A 21,055-nucleotide genomic window follows, 5' to 3' on the forward strand; every position below is an offset into this window, starting at 1 on the left:
GCATGTAACACGGCAGGATCTTAACGGTTATTTACAAAACATTGGCAAGTCTCTAGATCACTGGAAGTAGCTAATCAACATATTTACTTCAGTTTTTCTGCTGAAGGAGAGAGATACTTGAGACAGCGATCCATGAAATTGAGAGTCTTTAAATACAGCCTTTCTCTTGGGTGAGTAACAACACTGAAACTTCTGTAGGATTTCTGATTTTCTTAAAGCTCCCTGAAGTGCCTTCAGGAAGATTGAAAGTCTATGCAAAACCTTGTAATATTTTGCTGAATAACTACCAAAATTCCTGAAAGTATGTGTTCAAAAACTTATATAGGTCTCAGTCCAGGAGAAAGGACAATAGAAGAAAATGCTCTTCTGAGAATCTTTTCTTCAACTTGAATTGTGTGTTCTCCTGCTCCTTTATGGGAAATACATTATTACTGCCCCTAAGATGATTTGTGACAAAGCAAAAAGTTTTTTTGTTTTCCTTCCTTCTTTGAAGATTTGTTAATGAAAGTGATAGAGTATTGATTGAGAATGGATGTCTGGAGTAATTTCATCTAACCTTCCCCTTAAAGCAAGGCCAGCTTGGATCAGGTTCTTATAAGCCTTGTCCAGTTCATTTGTTAATAATGTGTAAGGATAGAGATTCCACCACCTTTCTGGGCAGCTTGCTCTAATGTTTGGTTGACTAATATATTTTTTTTCCATAATATGTAACTAGGATATCCTATGTTCCAATATATCTACTGCCTTGAATTCACAGTGGTCCTCTAATATGTGTGTGTCTGTCTTCTTTCTATCTATCCATTAGATATCTGAGATAGCAGCAAGATCTCCCTGTACCTTTTTTTCCAGAGAACAAACCTGGTTCTCTGCCTTTTCTCGATATCATTTTCCAGCCCCTTTGTTATCTTGTTCGCTCTCAACTTGACTTGCTCCAGGATGTCAGTGTCTATCTGGGACCAAGAAGCCCAAATGAGGACACACTACTCTAGATAATTAGGGTGCAGCAAAGTATCACCATCATCTATTCTTGACAACAGTCTGCCTAGAGAAGATTTTAAAAACAAAACCAAATATTTAAAAATATAACACTCTTGATTCTTTATTGTGAATTTAAAATAGTATCTAAATATTTTTTAGCAGGTCATTTATTTTGAGCTGTAGCTGTCTAAGAAAATACTGGTATTATCTCTTCTTCCTACTTCTCTTCTTTTCAAGGAATTTTAATTTCTTGCTTCATCAAAACCAACAATCCATCACAGCTTCCACACTTAAAATGACTGCTTTTGGTTTTTTTTTAAATTTAGTTGTGTTTTCTTGCTTCAGAGGTTGAGCTAAGATAGGCAGATATGAATGTTCTTACAGGAATTTTGCTAAAAACACTTACATTATTAAACTGCCTGAATTATAAACACCTGATCTTTTCAGCTTCTTTTCTAGCTTAGTACTAAGGCCAGTTGTTTTGAACATAGTGAATGAAAAATCCTTTTTCTTCTAAGGTTCATACCGATGCAAATTTTTTTGTAAACTCAGTGAAGGGAGTATGATCCTTGTGTCAGTGGAAAAATTTCAGTGAAATCTTCAGTATGAAGTTGCTTTCTTTTGGACTACAATTACAAAGCCATTAAGAATTCCTGTGTATTATTATGGTTAGGAAATAACTTTGGATTTGATGATTCATTTATTCAGTTCTCATGTGTATTATTGAAAGCACTGTAAAAATTAGCTGTGAATGCCTAACAAACTGGTACTTGTGTAATGTCCTGACTTTTTCAATGATAAGAGTCCTCATATGTTGCAGTTACCAGAAATTAGGTGTGTTCTAGCCTTTTGCACTCAGAAAATATTCACTAAATTGGGGTCAAATATGGGGGCTGGGGGTGGTGCTTCTTTCTCCTTTCCATTTCATTGAAGACTCTGAAAGCATTAATGCCTCTCTCCCACTCCTTCTCCATGTGTCAAGCAACTTAACATTGCCTTTGTTTTCTGAACTATTGAAAAGGAAAAACTGGAAGTTTTGTTTTTCTTTGGGACTATTTCTTTCTGTTCCATCCTTCAATTTTAGTTTTAATCATGAGAGAGGCTGGGTCTTTTCAATTCTGCAAGGCAATACACTGATAACCTCTGGTCCCTGATAAGCTGTTGGAAACAGGGGAAAGTTGATGGTGTCTCTGTAGTTTTTACTGACAGAAGCAGGAAATCACTGTAGAGGCTCTCTAATGTTTCATCCCCTGACCTTGCTCATGTAAACAGGATTTGGAGGAAGCAAAGCAATGTACTGTAATCTGGAAGTCAGAATGTCTGCACTAGCTGGGAGACGTTTGCTGTTCTTTCTCTTCCAGTGCCATTTAACACTAAAAACAAGACACTCTTATTGTTCATTTATAGTACAACTCCTGCAAAGTTAAGACTGGGTTAATTATTGAGTAAGGAAAGATAAGGATTGTGTCTGTTTGGAGCAAAAAGAACATATTAAGTTTTAAAATAGAAAGTTTATCTGTACTGCATTTGTAGTAGGTGTCTTGAAGCAAAAAGTAGAAGTATCTGTACTCTTAATTTGTTCTCTACACATTGCTTCCGTGGTTTGTGTTTCAGGATTTAGGTATTTTTTAATATACTTTTCTCTGCCTTTGTTTTGAATTAAAAAAAAGCCCCAAAAAACCAACCAAGCTCCACAATCAAAACCACCCCATGTATTTGGAAAGACAGCAATCATGAATGAAAAATTTGCACGTATTCTTCCATTTCTGCATACATGAAGGCTTAGTCAGCTCTTCTTCTTCATGGAAATTTGCTTTGAGAAGCTCTTGCAGTAATGTCTCTTCCTTGTTCCTTAACATAACTCCAGAATCCAGTAGGAGAGGATGAAAATAGAAATTGTATCTTAAAAACCAATTTTTAAAACACTTAATGTTTTCCGTATGTGCAACTTCAAATTTATTCTGATTTGCATCCTTTCCTAGCTTCAGCCTTACAAGGAAATAAACACCAACTGTCTTCAGTAAGGTTAAGGGGAGAGTAGAAGGAAGAAAGGAATTAATGGCTATTTTATACATAGATCGTCTCCTCTGGGGCCTAAGTCCAATTCAGAAGGGAACAGCTGGTGGAACAAAACTCATATGTCACTTCATTGTGCAGAGTAGTTACCTTTGCTGTTTTTTACAGATCACTTGAAAGCACAACAGCTTTCTGTAATTCAATGATATCAACTTTCCTAAATGTCCTCAGACAAAAACTCTGATCATTACATGGCATGCATACATTTTTCTCTACCAAAGAAAAGTTCCAGCAGTATTCCCTTTGAAAGAAAGACTGGAATCATTGCCCCACTTGTGTTCCCTGTCCAAAATACAGTTGCCAATTAGACTGAGCTCTGTACTGGGGAGTGATCCCATGGGTAAAAGGGCTTTGATAAGAATTGACAGTTCCCAGCCTCTTCCATCACCTTACCTTCTTTGTTCCCAGACAGGGAAATAAGAAAGGCCGCTCCCTGAATAGCTATGAATTTTTTTTTCTTTTACTGCCATTCTTCTGGTTACCAGTAAATGCTTATTTGAATTGTCAACTCCTTGAACTCCCAATGACAAACAGAATTAAATTAGGAAATAGTGTGAAGAGATCCTGTGTCTCCAAAGTTTGGAGGTAAAGCTGTCTGCACCTTTTTCATAGATGACCATACCAAAAAACTCTCAAGCAGGCTCTAAATGGCTCATGCTAAGTCTTATACAAATATTGAATAAGAACTGTAAATGGAGGAAGTCTGAAGTGTTCAGTGCAGCAGAATAAAAGTAAGTATTGTGCTTTTGTGTCTTTGCAAATGAATCCCCCTCTCTGTCCAATCTTGGTTTTAGACAGACAATTTTAAGTGCTATCTTGGCTTATAGTACACTTTAGACAGACCTTTTTACTCTTTGCATGCTAGACAGGTAGAATGTGTGGGGCTGGTACAAGAGGATAGGCTGCCTTCTCCCCAAAACTCTGCAGCTAAGCATGTTCAGCTGCTCTCAGAGAAGGAATGTCTCCCATTCCCCCCAAAGGCTACTCCTAATCCATCTGGAACAAGCATGAAACAGTACAGACTGCTTTTTCTGTTGCCCAGCTAAGAGCCTTCTAAAGAAGTATGGTGTATATGAGCAAAATGACTCATCACAAGTGCAGAAAAGATGAAGTGTTTTGCATATTGAACAGTGAATTTCTAAGCTTGCATTTTGAGCTGCTATAGATGTCTAGGCATGTTTAAAAAGATTTGTGTACATAATCTTAAAACTAGTATGCTTTGATACCACTAGCAACAAATAGAGCTTAAGGATCAAATGCTTGAAGGTGAACCCAATGCATGTCATAAAAGAGGAATATGATGCAAGTGGTCCTCACATTTTGCGGTGATGCTATTCTAACACAGCATGTAACTGCTCGTTTACAGAGAGAGAACAGGAAGTATGTTATGTCTCTACATAATTAAGTAATAATACATGTGCTGATGTTCCTTAATGGTCTTGATAATATTCTCTGAGTGAACTGGAGCTGGAGAGAAAGTCAGGTTTTTATCAGAGACTGAGTTCTGAATTTGGGCACTAGAGAGTGCAAGAATATAGTATTTCTTATGCTATTTTTAGCCTGCTTTCCTGAGGAAATGTGCTTTATGAGATTGTACTGTTTATTTGTCTGTCACTGTTCTGTCTTCATAATTTTATAATCAAGTACTTGGTGGATTTTTTTTTTTTAATGAAATTTGGAAATAAGCAGTTAGAATAAGGAAACATATTAGTGCTATCACTTAAGAAGAAGCCAGCGGATGTGATACTGGAATAGGCATGGAGTAGCTACTGGTGACCCACCCTGTAATAGTGTCTCGACACATATGGAGGGAGCTTGAGTTCCTATAGAACAGGAAGCCTAGGAGAGGGACCTAACAGAAAAAAATTGTACATGTGCACACATACACAAATATTTTGTAAGAAGACAAGCCTTTTAAAACTGGCAAAATTTTACTTTTTGTAGGACCTTTCTCAGGGCAGCTGTGTTTCAGGAATGTTTTTCAAGTTGATCCATGTGTGTATATTGTTCCTTTAGCACATTAGCACATTTCTGGAAACTGGAGGCATGGAAGTTCCAGGTATTATTTCTCTCTGTTTCCTGAGATACTGTACATGTACGCTCCGACCTTGTCTGCTCAAGCAGTGTTTTCCTCTGCTTTGACTGGAAATCTAAGCTGTATTCACAGTTCTCACAGCTGATTCTGCGGCATGCAGAAAATGCCCGACAGCTATCAGCCCACACATCCAATAACAACTGGTTCCTTCCTCTTCCTGGGGAAGAGTAACATCCTCTGAGAAGAAGTGTCCCCTGAGGAATGCAGGAACAGCAGCAAGCCTTTCACACAGGAAATTACTACTATAGCACTTGCAGAAAAGTGTTTCTGTCACTTGAATTGTCAGTCTGTAATGAGCTTCCTGCTGACCTAGATGATGATTTACTACTGATCTAAATGCCATTTGTGAGTCATTTCGCTTAATGGAAGTTAATGAAGTTATCATTCAGTGCTTCTGTTACCCTGTAAGCACCTAGTTTAACTTTTTTAATACAGTAGTACAAATAAAGTTTTCAACTTAGTATTCACAAGACTTTAATAATTCTGAGATTGCACATTTTGTGGTGCTAAAAAGCAAGGGAATGCAAAGTTTAGCTCATAATGTGTGTCTCTTAGAGAAGGCTGCAAGATTTTAAGTTGCATAAAAAAGCTGAGCTACAGATCTAGTATGTCAGAAAACAAGATTGTAAAGCTAAAATGCTGCCCTTGAATTACTCTTTGTTCTTAAATACAACTGGAGTAGAAGTTTAGCACAGCATGCTTGCAACTGTGTGGTAGAAACTTGACTGAAATTTATATATATTATGACTGAACTTGACTGAAATTTATATAGAATTTATTTTTATATATACTTGAATGAAATTTATTTATATATAAAACCCATATGTTATTCAAATTTGTTAAAGCAAGTTTGTTATAAAAGCAAACACCTAAATACTTCTTCAATATTTTATTTTTTCCTAGATGACAGTGCTTAAACAAGTGCTAGCAAATTCTATTTATCACTTAGAGTGATATCTAAACCCAGAGGATGCTTTCTGCCTAAGAGCTTGTTTGAGTGTTTTCCAAATATATTAGTTGTTCCAATACAACACATCTCTCCTTGAAGCCATGCTGCATTGCTGTAGAGTTTGCAGTAAGAGATGTAGTTACTTGCTTAATGTGAGATAATGGAAACACTGAGTCACATCCAAAGATTACATAGGTTGCTTAAAACAAGACTGGAAAAGTGAGACTTTTCAAATAAAATTCAGCAACTAAGGAAAAAAGTTTTTCTTCAGCAGATAGGTGTATGATGAAGAAAAACATCTTGGCTTGTATCTTCCGCCAAAACAATGTGGGGGTTAGAAATTAGGTAGAACAATGCTAAAGGATGATTTCACAGTCATTTCAACTTAACGGCTGTTTTTATCTGGTTAATTTCATCCATGTCAATTCCCTGATCTGTTCAGCTGTCCAAACACTAATAGGAGCACAACAGAAATAATAAGAAAAAATTATTTAGAGATGAAGGAGTAGATCAGAGCTGGCTGTAACCTAACTGTATTGACTGATGTCTGTGGGGCCATGTATCCAGCTTGATTGTGCTGTAATACAAACAGGTGGGTTACAAGCATGCAACAGCTGAATATCTTTCTTAAGTTGTAATGGAAAAAAGTAGGAGGAAAGGAGGTGATAATAATGGTTTCCTTTTGTTCAGGAAGTACATATGTTGGATTCAATTATTTTTTTTTCAGCCTGAGAGGATTCAGATTTTTTCTGTCTGCATGGCTGTAATGTAAACAGCAGGTAACTGAAACTGAATGGAGGCAGCTCCATCCTTATTGCTTGAATTTGAAGCATTTTAAAGTAAAAGCTGAGAGTATATGAAATCAGAGGGAAGCAAGTGAGAAACAGTCAATGGTTAGTGATTCTGGAAGAGGAACACTGGATTCTGTTGCATTTTGCAACAAAAAATATTTGGGGGAAAAAAATGAGTAGCTCTGTGGGTGACACCATCAGTGGAGGTATGTGGCATTACTGCTCTGAAGAGTTGGTTGGTTTAGTTTGGGCTTTTTTTTTTTTTTTCTCTGTATCCCCTGACATATGGTAGTCTGGTTGTAGCAGTTTGGGTTGGTTGAAGGAGGGAGGTAGGGAGGGGAGAGATGCTGTCCTCTGGCATGTTCTTACTGCATAAATATTTCCTGTACACTGAAGTGTGAGTTCCGCTCTGCATGTTAGATCCTGAAGTGAAGGCATTGCAATGCAACTCTGAGTTAAATACTGCAGTACTTTTATTGTAAAGGAAGACTCCTTACTTGCAACAGGGATTTAAAAGAATTGCTTGATCCTTAAGCTGTTCTTAGATTAACCAGTATCAAGTGTTCGTCACTGAAAAAGTTATTCTTCCAAGATATTTCTCTCTTCCTTATGTCTCTTGGGAAAGGAATTCCATGTCCATACTTCCAAATTTTTCCAGTGTATTGAAATAGTACAATACTATTTTCTTAGCAGTTTCAGTTAGTTGCATGTAAGATACTGTAATTCTTCACTCAGTAACCTTATCATAAATGTTTATAATTTTGTCCAGCTATGTGTCATTGTAGATCTTTTCAACACCTCTGATTTCTGTGGTGTATTACTCTGTAGTGTATTCTTCTCTGATGCCTTGCATGTGTACATAAAGTTGCATTTTGACAGTTGATTGAAATCAGAATGCCAAGTCACCCAGACTCTTTTAGTAGTTTACAGGATGCCTTTTTTGTCACCTGTAAACTTGATTTTCCAGATAAATGTTTATGGTTTTTATGGGACTAAAACAAGAGCAGATTTCAATGGAGTCACTAAAACCAGTATAATTCTGCAGCATCTTTCTGGTTTAACAGTTTTTGAAGAAACACTAGCAAGATAATTGAGTTCATGATGCATAATGACCTAAAATGCATCAATAAAATTGTAGCATGCATATTATGGGTATAAAAAAAAGGATGATTTTATCAGTAACAGTTTGACTAAAAATTTAATTTGAGAGGTCTTCAGTTTGAAAAACTATTTTTTTTTTGTCTCCTCAAACTGTATTGACGTTAAGCCTTAAATATTTGCTCTATATGTCCTAGGTCAACTTTTTAGTTGATTTTTTGGCATTTTCCTGACGCAGTTCTCATGCTGACTGTGACCTGTGACCACACAATTCTCCTGTTTATCCTTTGTGATTACTGATGGAATTTCAGCTTCCCCACACTCCTGCTATTTTCTCCATTATTGCAGGATATATTAAAAATCAGTATCATTATCTGACTTGTGAAGTTATTCCCAAACCAATAGTCTTTTTTGCTGTGGTTGGAGTAGAAAGTATTTTGCCAGAAATACAATTACAATATTGATTAGCTTCTGAAATGGAAGATAAAAATATCCCATTAAACACATAAAAATATGCATAATGCTTTAGCATCTCTAGCTAATAAATAGGCTGTTGCTGGGGCTTCTTTTGTTTCTGATACTTTTAAAGTACAAATAATCCTCGAGTTACAGAAATTATTTTTCAAGAGTGAAACAGGCCTGTCAGACCACTCCAAAGTTAACATTTCTTGGATATTTCTATGTAATTTTCAAATTTCTCAGTTTCTGTTGTTCCCTCATCTCATTCTATCACAGTAAATTGTAAACCTCAGGTGACTTAAGCGCAAAGTTGTTCTGGTGCTAACAAAGAATTTTTTTACAATCCCACCTCTGAACAAAACAGGACTGAATATTATTTTTACCCTGACAAATGGGACAGCTTATCCAAGCCTTCTGAATATTTACTAATGCTGAACACTGAAATAGCTCAGAATGGACTTTTGCTACTTTCTCCAGGTATTTTGTGAAATCTAATAAAAGCACATAAATTTAACTTTTCAATCAAAATTTTGAAGCTTCATTTTATCCTTATGGGAGTATTTTTGTGGCACTATTGTTAAAATGTTTGAAGTTCTTTTGAAACCTTCACCATCCACTATAGGTCTAGCATTTCATTAACAAAAACCTTACTAAAATGCTGAAGAACCATATTTCTTCTATTACATAGTAAAATATATTTTTCATGGCTATGGTCAGAGGATTTCAGTTCCGAACTATGAAATACTGGACTTGTTTTTTTCTTTTGCAGATAGTAGTATCTGTTTCTTTGGCAAAGTGTTCAAGCAGTTGTACTGGCCCTGTTGGATTTAACTTTGGACTCTGCTATGCTAACTTAATTTAAAATGCTTTTAACTCTTTGATATTTTCCTGTAAGTAATTTGTATTAGAGGAGATTTGACACTTGCTTTTATGGAATAAACAAACTCCGTGGTATTGTCAATAGCCACCTGGTCAAGTGGTATAGACACCTGTGGTTACTGCTGCTCTGAAAGGAAATCAAAGCTAGGAAGAGATTTCTATGTGAAATCTTTGCATGGACATCCTGCCCCCACAGCATCCCCTAACAGGAAACAATTTAGGTTTGTCTGTGCAACAAAGTTTTGTAATGACACAAATTATGTCGATATGATGATATGACGTAGCAAAATAAAAAAATTTGTACCATAGCACTGGCACTTACCCTGACAAAAACCAGTGATACAGATGCAGCTGTGCTGGTAGAAAGGAGTTTCTTTTAGCTTTGCATATAACTTTGAAAGTAAATTGTCTGTAGATATGCATGTAAGTATGTAGTTATGTAGGGGCTGGCAAACAGCCCCCATGTGCTCCTGCAGCAGGGTGCCCTGCTACAGTGCCAGGGCATGGGGGGAGGCTGCAGCACAGGCAGCTCTGCCCTGTGCCAGCCTCTTGCTCTTGAGGAGCACCAGACCCTTGGCTGGAGCCCAGGGACTGTAGCCCTTCTCAGCTTTCTGCAGGGCTGAGGAAAACATTCACAGCCTTCAGTTCTTGTTCTGGCGGAGCCTGTCTATTCTGGATGTTTGGTCTATTCAGTAATTTTTTGTTCATTCATATTTAGAAGTGGGGCTTAAGACAGAATCGTGTTCCTTTAGTTCTCTCATTTACATACAGTATAAGTTGTCCAAGATTACTTTTGCCCCAGCAGGTTAAGTATGAAAGCCTTATCTAGGAGAAATCAGTTGCATGTTGTAAAGTATATTCTTTTGTTTTATTTTTTTTCTCAGGAGTAAACATGCCTTCAAGAACAAGAAATTTCTCTGGGTTTGTTGATCCACCTCTTTTCATTGTTAATTCATGTTGAATATGGATATACTAGGTGACTTTGAATGAGATAGAGAAGTGCTGTCCTTTATATATAATTTAAGACTCTGTACAACAAAGTCCCTGCTACCAGGTATTGTTTCTTTGTAAAGTTCAGTTAGACTTCTAGCTAGGTATTGGTCTAAAGGCTTTAATTCAGTTTTTTTAGGTAGGGGAAAGAGGACAGAAAGGAGTCATGAGCAGGCAAGCCAGAAGAATGGTTTTCATTTCTCTGATTAGGTATGTTCCTAGTGAGGATGCTCTACTCTCACTCACACCTTGCCTCCTTCCTCCCATGTACCTGATGCCCTCTGTGAACCCCCACAATCTGCTATTTGAAGTTCTGGGAGTTTGCCCACATGCTAGGAAAGTCCCAGGGTTTTTATACCTTTGTTTTTATTCGTTAACATTTGTAATATCAAAAATAGCAGAATGTTCTATTTATAGTGGTAGAAAGGAGGCCTTGTCCACATAGAATTATTAATTTTGTATTGTTACTTCCTTCTAGTAAGCATTTCATTATATTTCCAGTTTCTGTTGCAAGTATTCCTCCTGCCCTCCTTTAGCTTTTCTCTGCCCTGGAATTGATAAGAAGTTCAAGCAGAGTCTGCCATACAATTTTTATTAGGACTCCATGGAGGTAAAAAGAAACCATCATGGAAACTTTTTTCAATTTCAGCCCTAAGATGTCCCCTTGGGTGTGCACACAAGCGGTCCAAAGTAATTTGCCCAAATTATACTTGGCTACTTTATTTCATATTTGTAAATAGTAGGAAATAGTGTCATGTTATTTATCCCTAGTTTTGCAAAGCTTCTTGCAGAAGATATACTGGAGGTAATTGTTTACCTTTCTTCGCCTTTCTTCTACAGGGTACATTTTTATATTTTGGTGACTGTGGTGCAAGTGTTTTTATAGCTTATAAAAGTGTTTGAGTATAGTCTTCCTGAGCTTTTACATTAGAATTGACTTCCTGACAGGGGATTCTCACCTTTGGAAATTAAACCTCCAGTGATTTCTGCCTGGTTTGTTTTGGATGTTTATGATATGCTTTGGGGTTTTTTATTTGGTTGTTTTGTTGGGGGATTTGTTTGTTTGTTTGTTGTTTTGTGGGGTTTTTTATTCAGTTGTTTTTTAATTATCAATTCCTAACTTTTCATCTGTATTGCTTGTTTTTGGGGGGAAATCCTTAGCTTTTTCCAAAAGTTTAAATTGGTACAGACTGTGCAGGGTACTATTAATATTAGAAATTACCATCAATGAGCAAATTAGAAAAAAATCACCTGGTTTTAAGTAAAGTTTAATAATGATGATCTGAGTATTTCAGGAGTATTTATTTATTTCTAACTGGATGCATTAAATATTTGCGGACTTCTAAGAGGTTTTTATTAGGAAAATAGAAATAATTTTTAAATTTTTTTTTGAGAAAACAAAGGTTATTGTATGTTCATTTTCAATGCTTTCTTGAATGGATAGAATATACGGAGAAAATATTTTGTTCTCTACTAGATTCTGTATACGTAGAATCATAAAATACTGAGTCCATTGGATGTACTGTTTTACAGGGTTTTCTCAAACCAGAAGCAGCACTCTGGGAAAAAGATCACATAAGAAAACTATGTTGTCAGTTCCTCATTATGTGTGTGAAAGGTTGCTTGTAAATTGTGATGCAATTTCTTTGCCTAGAACTTTCAGGATATCTTGAGATGTGCCTATGGACAGGGGAGTTTATTATTTCATGCTGTCACAGGAATGCTAAATTCAATATACCTGTCATCCTGATAGAAATAAAAAATCTGATTAATCGGACCATAGCTGTAAGTGATCAGGATTTCAGTAATGTTGTACAGATAATTAAATAAAAAACTCCACCAAAGTAAGCTATGAGTTTTCATTGCTTTGTACTGGCCTTCTGGCCTCTATAAACTCAGTTAGCTTCAGGCTGAATTTGCTATTTTCAAGACTTAGTGTTATGCTCTTCCATCTAAGGTGGAAGTGCCTGTTTTACTGAAGAATGCAGTCTGATAGTTTGGCCTGTTTTATTGGCTGTGAGTTTGTAAGCTGGTACCACTGCTCATGATCAGGCTCTAAACTGAAGGGTGTGCTACCTTCAGTGATCCTTAAGGTGTTTCCATGTCAGACTGGATGTGATGCACTTCTGTGAAGTGCACTTTAAATTTTTTATTTCAGCTTAGGCATTTTTTTAAAAGCTGGAGAAGACTCTGATTCAGTGTAAGATGACGTAAAAGACTTTGACTGAAGTGTGAGAGCCTGTGTTACAAGTTCTGAAAGTGGACTGCTCAAGCTAGAAATGCTTCATAGAACTTTGCTCTGGATGCACCACATACTTTATCTGTGTTTTACTGCTTGAATGCACAACTTCATTAAAATTTGCTAATAAATGATTCCAGAGATACCTCATCAGATGACATGGGGCAGCAAGCCACAGTTGGCACATGGCAAGTTGTTGCTGGGCTGATTCATGTGCATGCAAGAGGAAATGAAGAGTGCTGTCATCAGCTGAAACTACAGGGAAGTTTTCTTCAGTAGGAGCTGATAAAACAGATTGTGGTTTAACATACTCGGTGTTCGACTAATTGATCAGAGAGCTGTTTTATGTGGATCACTCATTGACTGAAAAAAATAATTTCAAAGCAGTAGAAGAGATCTGTGAGTAATTATATCCTACAAAAAACCCAACCCCCAAAAAAAACCAACAATAACAAGAACAAAAAACCCCAAAAAAGTTAAAAAAAAAGCCACCGAGAAAACCCAAAAAACAAAACAAAAAAATCCCCAAAAAACCAACTCTTGAATGGTTAAATTTAGCATTTCCACAGTGAACCGTTTTTATATGAGGGTAGGTTCACAAGATGAGGAAAAAGTAGTGATAGTGGTAGTACTGTTTCTCCCAAAAATTTCCCATGATTTCAAATAACCAAAAGACACAGAAATTGAACATCTGGTAAGGTGGGACACTACTCTGTTATGCCTTTGCTCTTTGATCTGTTTGAGCTTAATGCCCTACTAATGACTAATTATTTGTAGTTGTTTTAATCACAGTATCAGAAATATTTTACTATTAGTAGGCAAATGCACCATGTGTTCGAAATTCAAAGGTTTAATTGTAAAAAGCAGACCATGCCAATTTTTGTGATTCATTAGGAAGCTTACCAATGTTACTTTTTTATAAGCCCATCTTAATTATAAGATCTCTAAGATATGCTTTTAGAAACTCTGGTCTGTAGTTTCCAGATTTGGAGCTCATAGAGGATTCAAGCCTGTTGATAGGCAATTGTGTGAGAGAGACTTGTATCTTTTCTTTTTTTCTTATTTCCCTTGAGGGATTTTTTTTGCTTCATTTCTATAAATAAAACTGCTGAGGCATCCTTATATATGGGTGCATTTTACTCAGATTCTATTCTTAACAGTTATGAAGCAAAGGGAGACTGGGATGCAGTGTTTTTGTCTATGTGCTGTGTGAATGTTTCATGGGAAAATGTTTGGGAACAGGCAGAGGTGATAAGGTTATGTGTAAGGATTTTTCACAAATTGATCAAGTACCACCCACAGCGTTTTGGCTATTTTGCTTGACAGAAAACAAAGATGAGCAATTATGGTTTGCTGTTTGTGACATCATTTTATAAGCTAAATTTAATTTTATGCTGAACATCCGCTGGTAATGTCATGGTAATAACTTCCTATTGATTAATTAAATCTCTTCCTTCTCCTCCTTATTTGTAACTTGCATGAAGTTGCTCAAATGTGAGTTTATGCTATTACTAATGGTCTGTGAATGGAAACACTGTACACATTTTCATTTTCTTCTTTGCTTTGCTCAGAAGTAACAATCTTAAATTGATTGCTATATTAAAATTTATTCTCTTAAAATAAGCTATAGCTCTGATGAATCTCCAAATAGTTGGGGGTTTTTTTTTATATATATGAGACATTTTTACTACATTGCTGGTGACAGACAGAATTGTTGTTTATGAATTGGTAGCATTTCAAGTACTTTAGAACGGGGCTAATTTGAAGGAAAGACAACATTTAATTCTTGAAACTTTTCATTTGAAATAGACTTTGAGTAAAAAGACTTTCTTTAAAAGGAACTTCATTTAAAATGAAATGTTGTACTGAATAAAATTATTGGACATGAACTAGCTGGTACCCAAAAGTAAAGGAAATCTTTTGAGACTAGTGTCATTCCTTTACAGCAAGGTTTTGGCATTTGAGTGTTATGTTAGATTTAAGCCATTTTGGACCTTTTGCTGAGCTGGAGGAGATTGTAAAGTTAGGTATTAGGAAAGGTTAAAATATAAAGCTGATAACTTTGAAATTATACCAACATACTTGATGTCTGACAGTGTTTAAAAAAGCCTCTACAAATTTCCAGAATATGATAAAAATAACCATTTTGGACACAAGTTAGATAAGTTGAAAATTTGAAATAGTCTTTTTTCATTTCTCTTATAAATTTTGAAAGCTCAGTTATTTGCTTATCTTGTTTAAGTTTTGACAAACATCAAGGTCTTTGCCTTACTTCTGTAAATGCTTATATGTTTTATTGTGCTTCTAAGTCTTTGAAGATGTAACAGAAAAATCTCAGTTTCCTGCTTAACCCAGTACATTATAAGTAAATTATAAAATATAAAATTATATTTTCCATTAGTCTGATGTGCAATGCTGGTGGCAGTTTACTGAAATACAAAACATTCTTTCAGGTCTATTTGTCTGGTATATTGAAGTTTGGATCAATTTTGTTGTAGGAAAAAAGTGGTGAGACTTTTAGTAGCTTAGCATTTGTTCTCTTTACTGAATTGATAGCTTTCCTCCTTGGGTTGAAATAATCTCTCTTACTTCAGACCTTAACTGACAATGCTATGATAAAAGAAATCAGTGGAAGTGATGTCAGTGAATACCACGGTATTATCAAACCTTGAGAAGGGTTCCCTCTGGCTTCGTAGCATTGTCAGTTGAGGTCTGAAGTGCATGCCTGGGTATGTGCCCCTGTCTCTACTAACATCATGCTCTGCACTTCATGGGTTCTTGCCTGGGGGGCTTGAGAGCTGTTCTTGCAGAATGTAACTGCCCAATGGAACTTTTACCCGGAGAGGCTTGTAAGACTTTCTTTTTTGCTCTCTTACCTCACCACAGTCTCTGCTTTCAGCTGTTTCCCACCACACAGGACTGTGCAGGATGGCATTGAATAACAGGAATGTTATTGTGGATAATGCAGCAGTATAAGTTCCCAATAGTATTGATATGATTTAGTATTACTTAAATTTAAAATAGTTACATTGTCATCATGGCATTATTTAATCCATCAGTCTCTGATTCTATGTCATTTAAAGGCAGGGTCAACAACATGTAATTCATTCTTGACAGAAACTCATCAACATACTTAGGTGATCTTGTAAAAGTCTGCTAATAATTCTGCCTAGCAATTTACATTCTGCGAGAGTATTTTAGATACTTAGGAGATTTTTATTTTTGTTAGTGTTTGACAATGATTTTAATACCCTCTATTTTGAAAATCTGTTCAGCCTTACAACATAAATATATTTTGGGCACATTATAAATATTGTGTATTTTAAATGCATAAGGTGAGACTAAAATTTCCCCTTTTCATAGCTAATGGATATTTTCATGGGCTGTCAATAAATTCCCCAGAAATAGTTTAATTGGAACCATTATAAAGGTTTATTTTGTAAATGTAGATATATCAAATGTAATTATAAATAGTAAAACTTAACTACCACAACTTATTTTAGTGTATAAGTAAACTAAAGGTGTCTGAAGATATAAGAAGTTTTCAAAGGAATCTCAATAAATCATTGATTATTCAGGTAAAGTTATTGTGAAGGACTTTCTAATGAATTAGTGATGATTTAACCTTTCCTGACTCAAAAATACCATTAAGAACTTCAAGGCACTGACAAAACCAAATTGGTGGGGAAGATCATGCTCTCTCACTTTGCCTGAAGCAAAGTTTACACATCAAAGTTTTTTCTCTCAATGTTGCATTGTGTGGATCTTCTCTGTTGTTTCCTTCTCCCATTTTCTGAAGGAATCAATTTCTCAAGAAGTACCATCACTGAACAAGCAACTGAAAACTACTTTCTTTTAAAGCTGAAGTAAGAGGTTAGTTCATACTAAACAAAGGTTTCATACCATGAAGTTGAAAGAAGCGCTTGTGGTTGTCTAGTCGCATAATGATTTTTCATCTGTATGGCTACTCTGAGTGAATTTCTTTGTCAACCAGAGCTATCTTTTTGAAGAAAGTGTCCCTCATTAATTGTATTTATTCAAGTTTTAATTCAAGCCCTAGTGGTACAGCACATAGCTCTTCAATGATATGTACCTGAAACATGTACCTAAAGACTGCTACGGTTTCCCTTATTGCCTCATCCATCACAGCTCAAATTCTCTCTTAGGTCAGAACAAATTGAAGTGTTGTGAATTGGACCTGGTACAAAAAGCAAATCTGAGGGTCCTTGTGGTCTTTGTGTGTATGTATATATATATCTAGGTGTAGATTTTTAAATTTTTTTTTAATTAAAAAAGTCTGACTTTTGGCTGTCCTGTTTATCTTATGACGTGGTTCCACTTAAGTGAAGACAAAGGCAGCTGAATCTTCAAATGTGTTTCTGTATTCAAGGGTGTTGACAAAAGTGAAGAACTGCCGCGTCCCTCTGCTTCCTCAGCAAGAAGTTCAAAAAGGAAGGCAGAGAATGAGAGTGGGTCAGCTGTGCTTAGTGTGGGACAGCACAGAGGCATCTCCTCCTCCGTGGACTGTGCTTTGGACCACATTGTGGGGCAGCTGGAGATGTTAACTCTAGTAAGTATGCAATAACAGGTGACACTTGCAATGCAAAATGACAGTGCTGTCAAAGGGCAACAGTAGCCTGGAGTCATGTTCATAAATCAGAACATTAAAGACTATGGGGTTATTCTGAATAGCTGTGTAGTCAAGTGACTGTTTTGGGTTTTCCTTTCAGAACATATTGATTGTAGGTATTGTGTTTGCCAAAGTGAAAGCTTCCTGGTACCTAATCATAAGATTGTTGCTGTATTTTAACTCTGGCTGGAGAGAATTGCTGTTTTTCAGTAGTGCAATCTGGGTAGTTTTGTCAGAAGCCTGTTGTTTAGCGGACATTTCAGCTAGAGCAGTCATGCACTAGCAGGGGATGAACAAAGCAAATTGGCAATGTACCATTAAATCCCTTTCCCAACTTAGTGTGTGAGGTGTTGGCTTAGGTAGGAATCCAAGCAGTGCAGTAAGTCTTTGTGCCAATGAAACTGCACAAATACTTGGTCTCAGTCAGTGGCTCTGTCACTTGTTTGCAAATGCTCAATGCATCTTTTTAATCCAGATTTAGCTTATGTTTTCAGATACTTCTTTGTAGTCTGTAATATATTGACATTAAATCACTTCAAAATGATGCAGCTAAGGGGTTTTCTTCTGTGTTCTTTTGCAATATATATGTTAAGTAGGAAGAAACAGTTTTTGGAAGTATGGAGTCAAGTCATGCGTTGGTAATTATTTTTGTAGTAAGCTGTAAAAGAAACTGCCAGCCTGGATTCAAAAATCTACTACTTCTGCTGAAGATAATATCATGGAGAATAAATGCCTTTTAATAATATATTTTTTTCTCACTTCATTTTCTTGGAGATGCCTTAAAAGTTTCTTTTAGTTTTTTGAAAGATATCATTTTTGGTCACAGTGATGGCTGTTTTTCTATTGGAATATGGATGCAACTTTCACATAGTATTTCAGAGTACTTTACATTATACATGTATTTCTCAGTGAAAATGTTTTGTGAAAACAAAAGCCCTTAGACAATCTCCATGGAGGCAAAGCCATAATTTTTAAATACAGTTATAAATAGTGGAATAGCTAAGGAGAAGCCATCTTATAGTATTTTTTCCTGTGGAGTTAAAATTACTTTTCCTATGTTGTACACTTTTATAATACTGTGTGAATAATATAAACCCAACTGAAATTATTCTCTTCTTCATGCAGACCATTTCAATCCTGGAACAACGTCTTACTTGTACAGAAGATAAATTGAAAGAATGCATAAAAGATCAGCAAAAAATGTTACTTAAGGAAAATCAGAACTAATAAAATACAAAAATGAACTATGTTGATGAGTATCTTTCATAAAATCACAAGGAATGTTTCTTCACTGGATTTTGCTATAAGTGGAAACATCAAATCAAAGTAATAAAAATGGAAGAAATTTTAAAAAAAAATTCAAACATTGTTAGTAAGCAGATATTCTGGTTATTTATTCAATGAAGTGTAACCCACTCAAAACTAGTACTTTCTAAATAATTTCCATTGAACATTCCAGAACTCTTATTTCAACCTAACAAGATCTTTGAATATAACTAAGCCGCTAACTACGTATTTTTAGATGGATAGCTGTTTTTGTGCAGGTTACCACTGTGCAGATTTTTAAACTCAATGATTGTGAAATCAATGTTCTTTGTGCTAAGACAACATTACTTAAACACCTAAATTAAGACATAATACGAAATGCCAGAGGTGTTCTTTGTCCCTTACATATTCTCAAGTGTTTTACCAAAAAGTAGTGTGCCATTCTATATCTTTTAAACATTTTAGTAATGATTGCAAGAAGATGTAGTGTGAAAACTTTTAGCTACAAATGCAGAAATTAAGTCACTTAAACTTTGAAGCTATAATTGCATCTGTGTGAATCCAGCTGCAAAACACGAGTTTTGATGCACTTGAACACTTCTGCTGATCTTACCCTCATCAAAATTCACTTTTCATATTTTCAAAAACAAAAATCAGCTTTATACTTCTGAAGAATATATTTGAACCGAACACAAACATATGCAAAATCTAGGTCATAAATACAAAAGATTCTTATCCTATAAGAATGTCCACGTGTGCTCAAGCTTTGCATGCTGTGAATGTACCTGATCAAGTAATGCATTGTGAATGAAGACATAAGTCAGGAAAAACTTTGCAGTGTATGATGATTTGGGTTTTATTTTTAATAAATGCTATTCTTAGAAAGGTGATTTTGGGTCTTATTTTTAATGGAAAATATTTATTTTCTTTGTAATTTTTTTAATGGCAATTGCAGAAGACCTGTTGTAAATCCACAGTCAAAACTAGGTAATCATGCGTTTCTGTAAGTTTACGTGTACGCTGAAAAATAGGACACTTGAAATGGGGAAGCACTTTAATCCAATTCTGCAACTGACTGTATATAGATAAAGCCCATTTCCCAGGCTGAACCTCATTACCATCAGCAGAGTTCAACTCTAGTAGGCAAGCTCACTGTGTAAATATGACTGGAGCTCAGGCCACAGAAATGTGCTGTCAATTTTTCTTGTGTAACTTATTTTCTCTCGCAGCAACCATCTTCAGATAGCCAAACATCACCTCACTTCCTTGTTAACTCTGATTAACACTTCCAGTTAACTCTGATTTTTACGAGTAGATACTCCATATTTGCAGCTCAGTCTTGAGCTCTACTGGTTATGGCAAAGAATCAGTCTCTTATAAAATTTTTGGATGCAATTGTTTCTAGGGCAGCATCCTAACCACAGATTTTTTTGTCAAAGAATGGTCGTATGTATTCCAGCCTGACCTTTGATTATGCAATTGTTTATACTACAATGTAACACAAAGTTATATAAATGCTGTCTTTTGGATGAAATGTACTTCACTTTATGAATTTGCAAATGCTCTTGTGGTTTTTGCCTTTCCTTGTCTCCATTAGAAGACACAAAACCATATAGCTATTAAAATTTTTGCTTATTTCTTGCTTTCTCTTGGTGGACTATATATATATGTATATGTCTTAAATCTGCAGATTTTTCTTTTAATTTTTTTTCAGGATTATGTATCATTAAGATTTGGATATTTCTTTTACTTCCATATTTTTAAATAAAATCTCTGCTGAAATTTTCCCTTCTGCCTTAGCTCCTGTCACTAATCCCTCTACCTTTTCAGTACCTATTATCTGGAGCATTTACTACTTAATCCAGTTTATTCCTCTGTTGTTTGTGCATCTGGTGAACCAACATAACATTCCCAAATTAAGACATGTTATTGTCATTCTGTCAGGTGGTCTGTTGATAGCGAAACTCAACATGATGACACTTGGGAGGATGTCTGGTCATGGTTGAAAACAGGATGGATGTATTTTCCTCAAGCTGTGATGGCTTTCCTAAAACACAGCCACAACCATCTAACATGATGTTTCTTTTCTAAAAGCGTTGATATGGGCTACTTATCTTATTCTCTTCATCCATTTAATGTCTAATAAAGTTTTGCAGCAGAAATACTTCCTTTAAAAGCACCTGCCAAGGCTGTAAAACTCTCAGAAGCATTTACTCTAGGGTTTGTACTCTGTCAAGTAACTGGTGACTTGACTAATTTGAATTATAAAACTAGAGGAAAATGACTGCTGTTTAGTCTTAGTTGTGCTTTTGCACTATGTAAAAAAAAAATAATTGCATGGATCTTTAAATTATGAGAATTATATTTGTATTGGAGACTGCATTGAAGTACTGATAGACCAAACTTGTTCTAAACAAGCTGAACAATGCACCTGATGCAGTATAGTTTCCCTCAGGCTAAATTATCCCTCTGATACTAAATATAAATAGGCCCCCCTGCTGGAGAAAGACTGCTTCCAGCTTTCAGGCCTGCTACTGCAAAAATGGCTCAATGACTTATTAAAAAGAATGACGTGTAGTAGATCCCCAAGGTTTGTGTGTCGAGA

General features: G+C 35.7%; 1 protein-coding gene across 4 annotated transcripts in view; it reads left to right on the top strand.

Moving 5' to 3' along the window:
• The window catches only part of POC1B (POC1 centriolar protein B), a 45,341-nt gene extending 25,105 nt beyond the window's left edge, over positions 1–20,236 (top strand). The window contains exons 11-12 of one of the 4 annotated variants that reach the window (XR_009486545.1): positions 12,695–16,427; positions 16,945–17,082. Coding sequence is in view for 3 of the 4 variants with exons in the window: in XM_059846818.1 (XP_059702801.1) it covers positions 16,945–17,124; positions 18,310–18,411 (282 nt within the window). In the remaining variant the exon portion in view is untranslated. Of the gene's footprint in view, positions 1–9,215; positions 9,336–10,209; positions 10,245–12,694; positions 16,428–16,944; positions 17,125–18,309 lie in introns of those variants that run through there. The other 3 variants (XM_059846818.1, XM_059846820.1, XM_059846819.1) reach the window with 3 other exon arrangements.
• Positions 20,237–21,055: the final 819 nt, after the last annotated feature.

This window comes from Haemorhous mexicanus, chromosome 5 (assembly GCF_027477595.1).
Source record: "Haemorhous mexicanus isolate bHaeMex1 chromosome 5, bHaeMex1.pri, whole genome shotgun sequence".
NCBI classification, from domain to species: Eukaryota; Metazoa; Chordata; class Aves; order Passeriformes; family Fringillidae; genus Haemorhous; species Haemorhous mexicanus.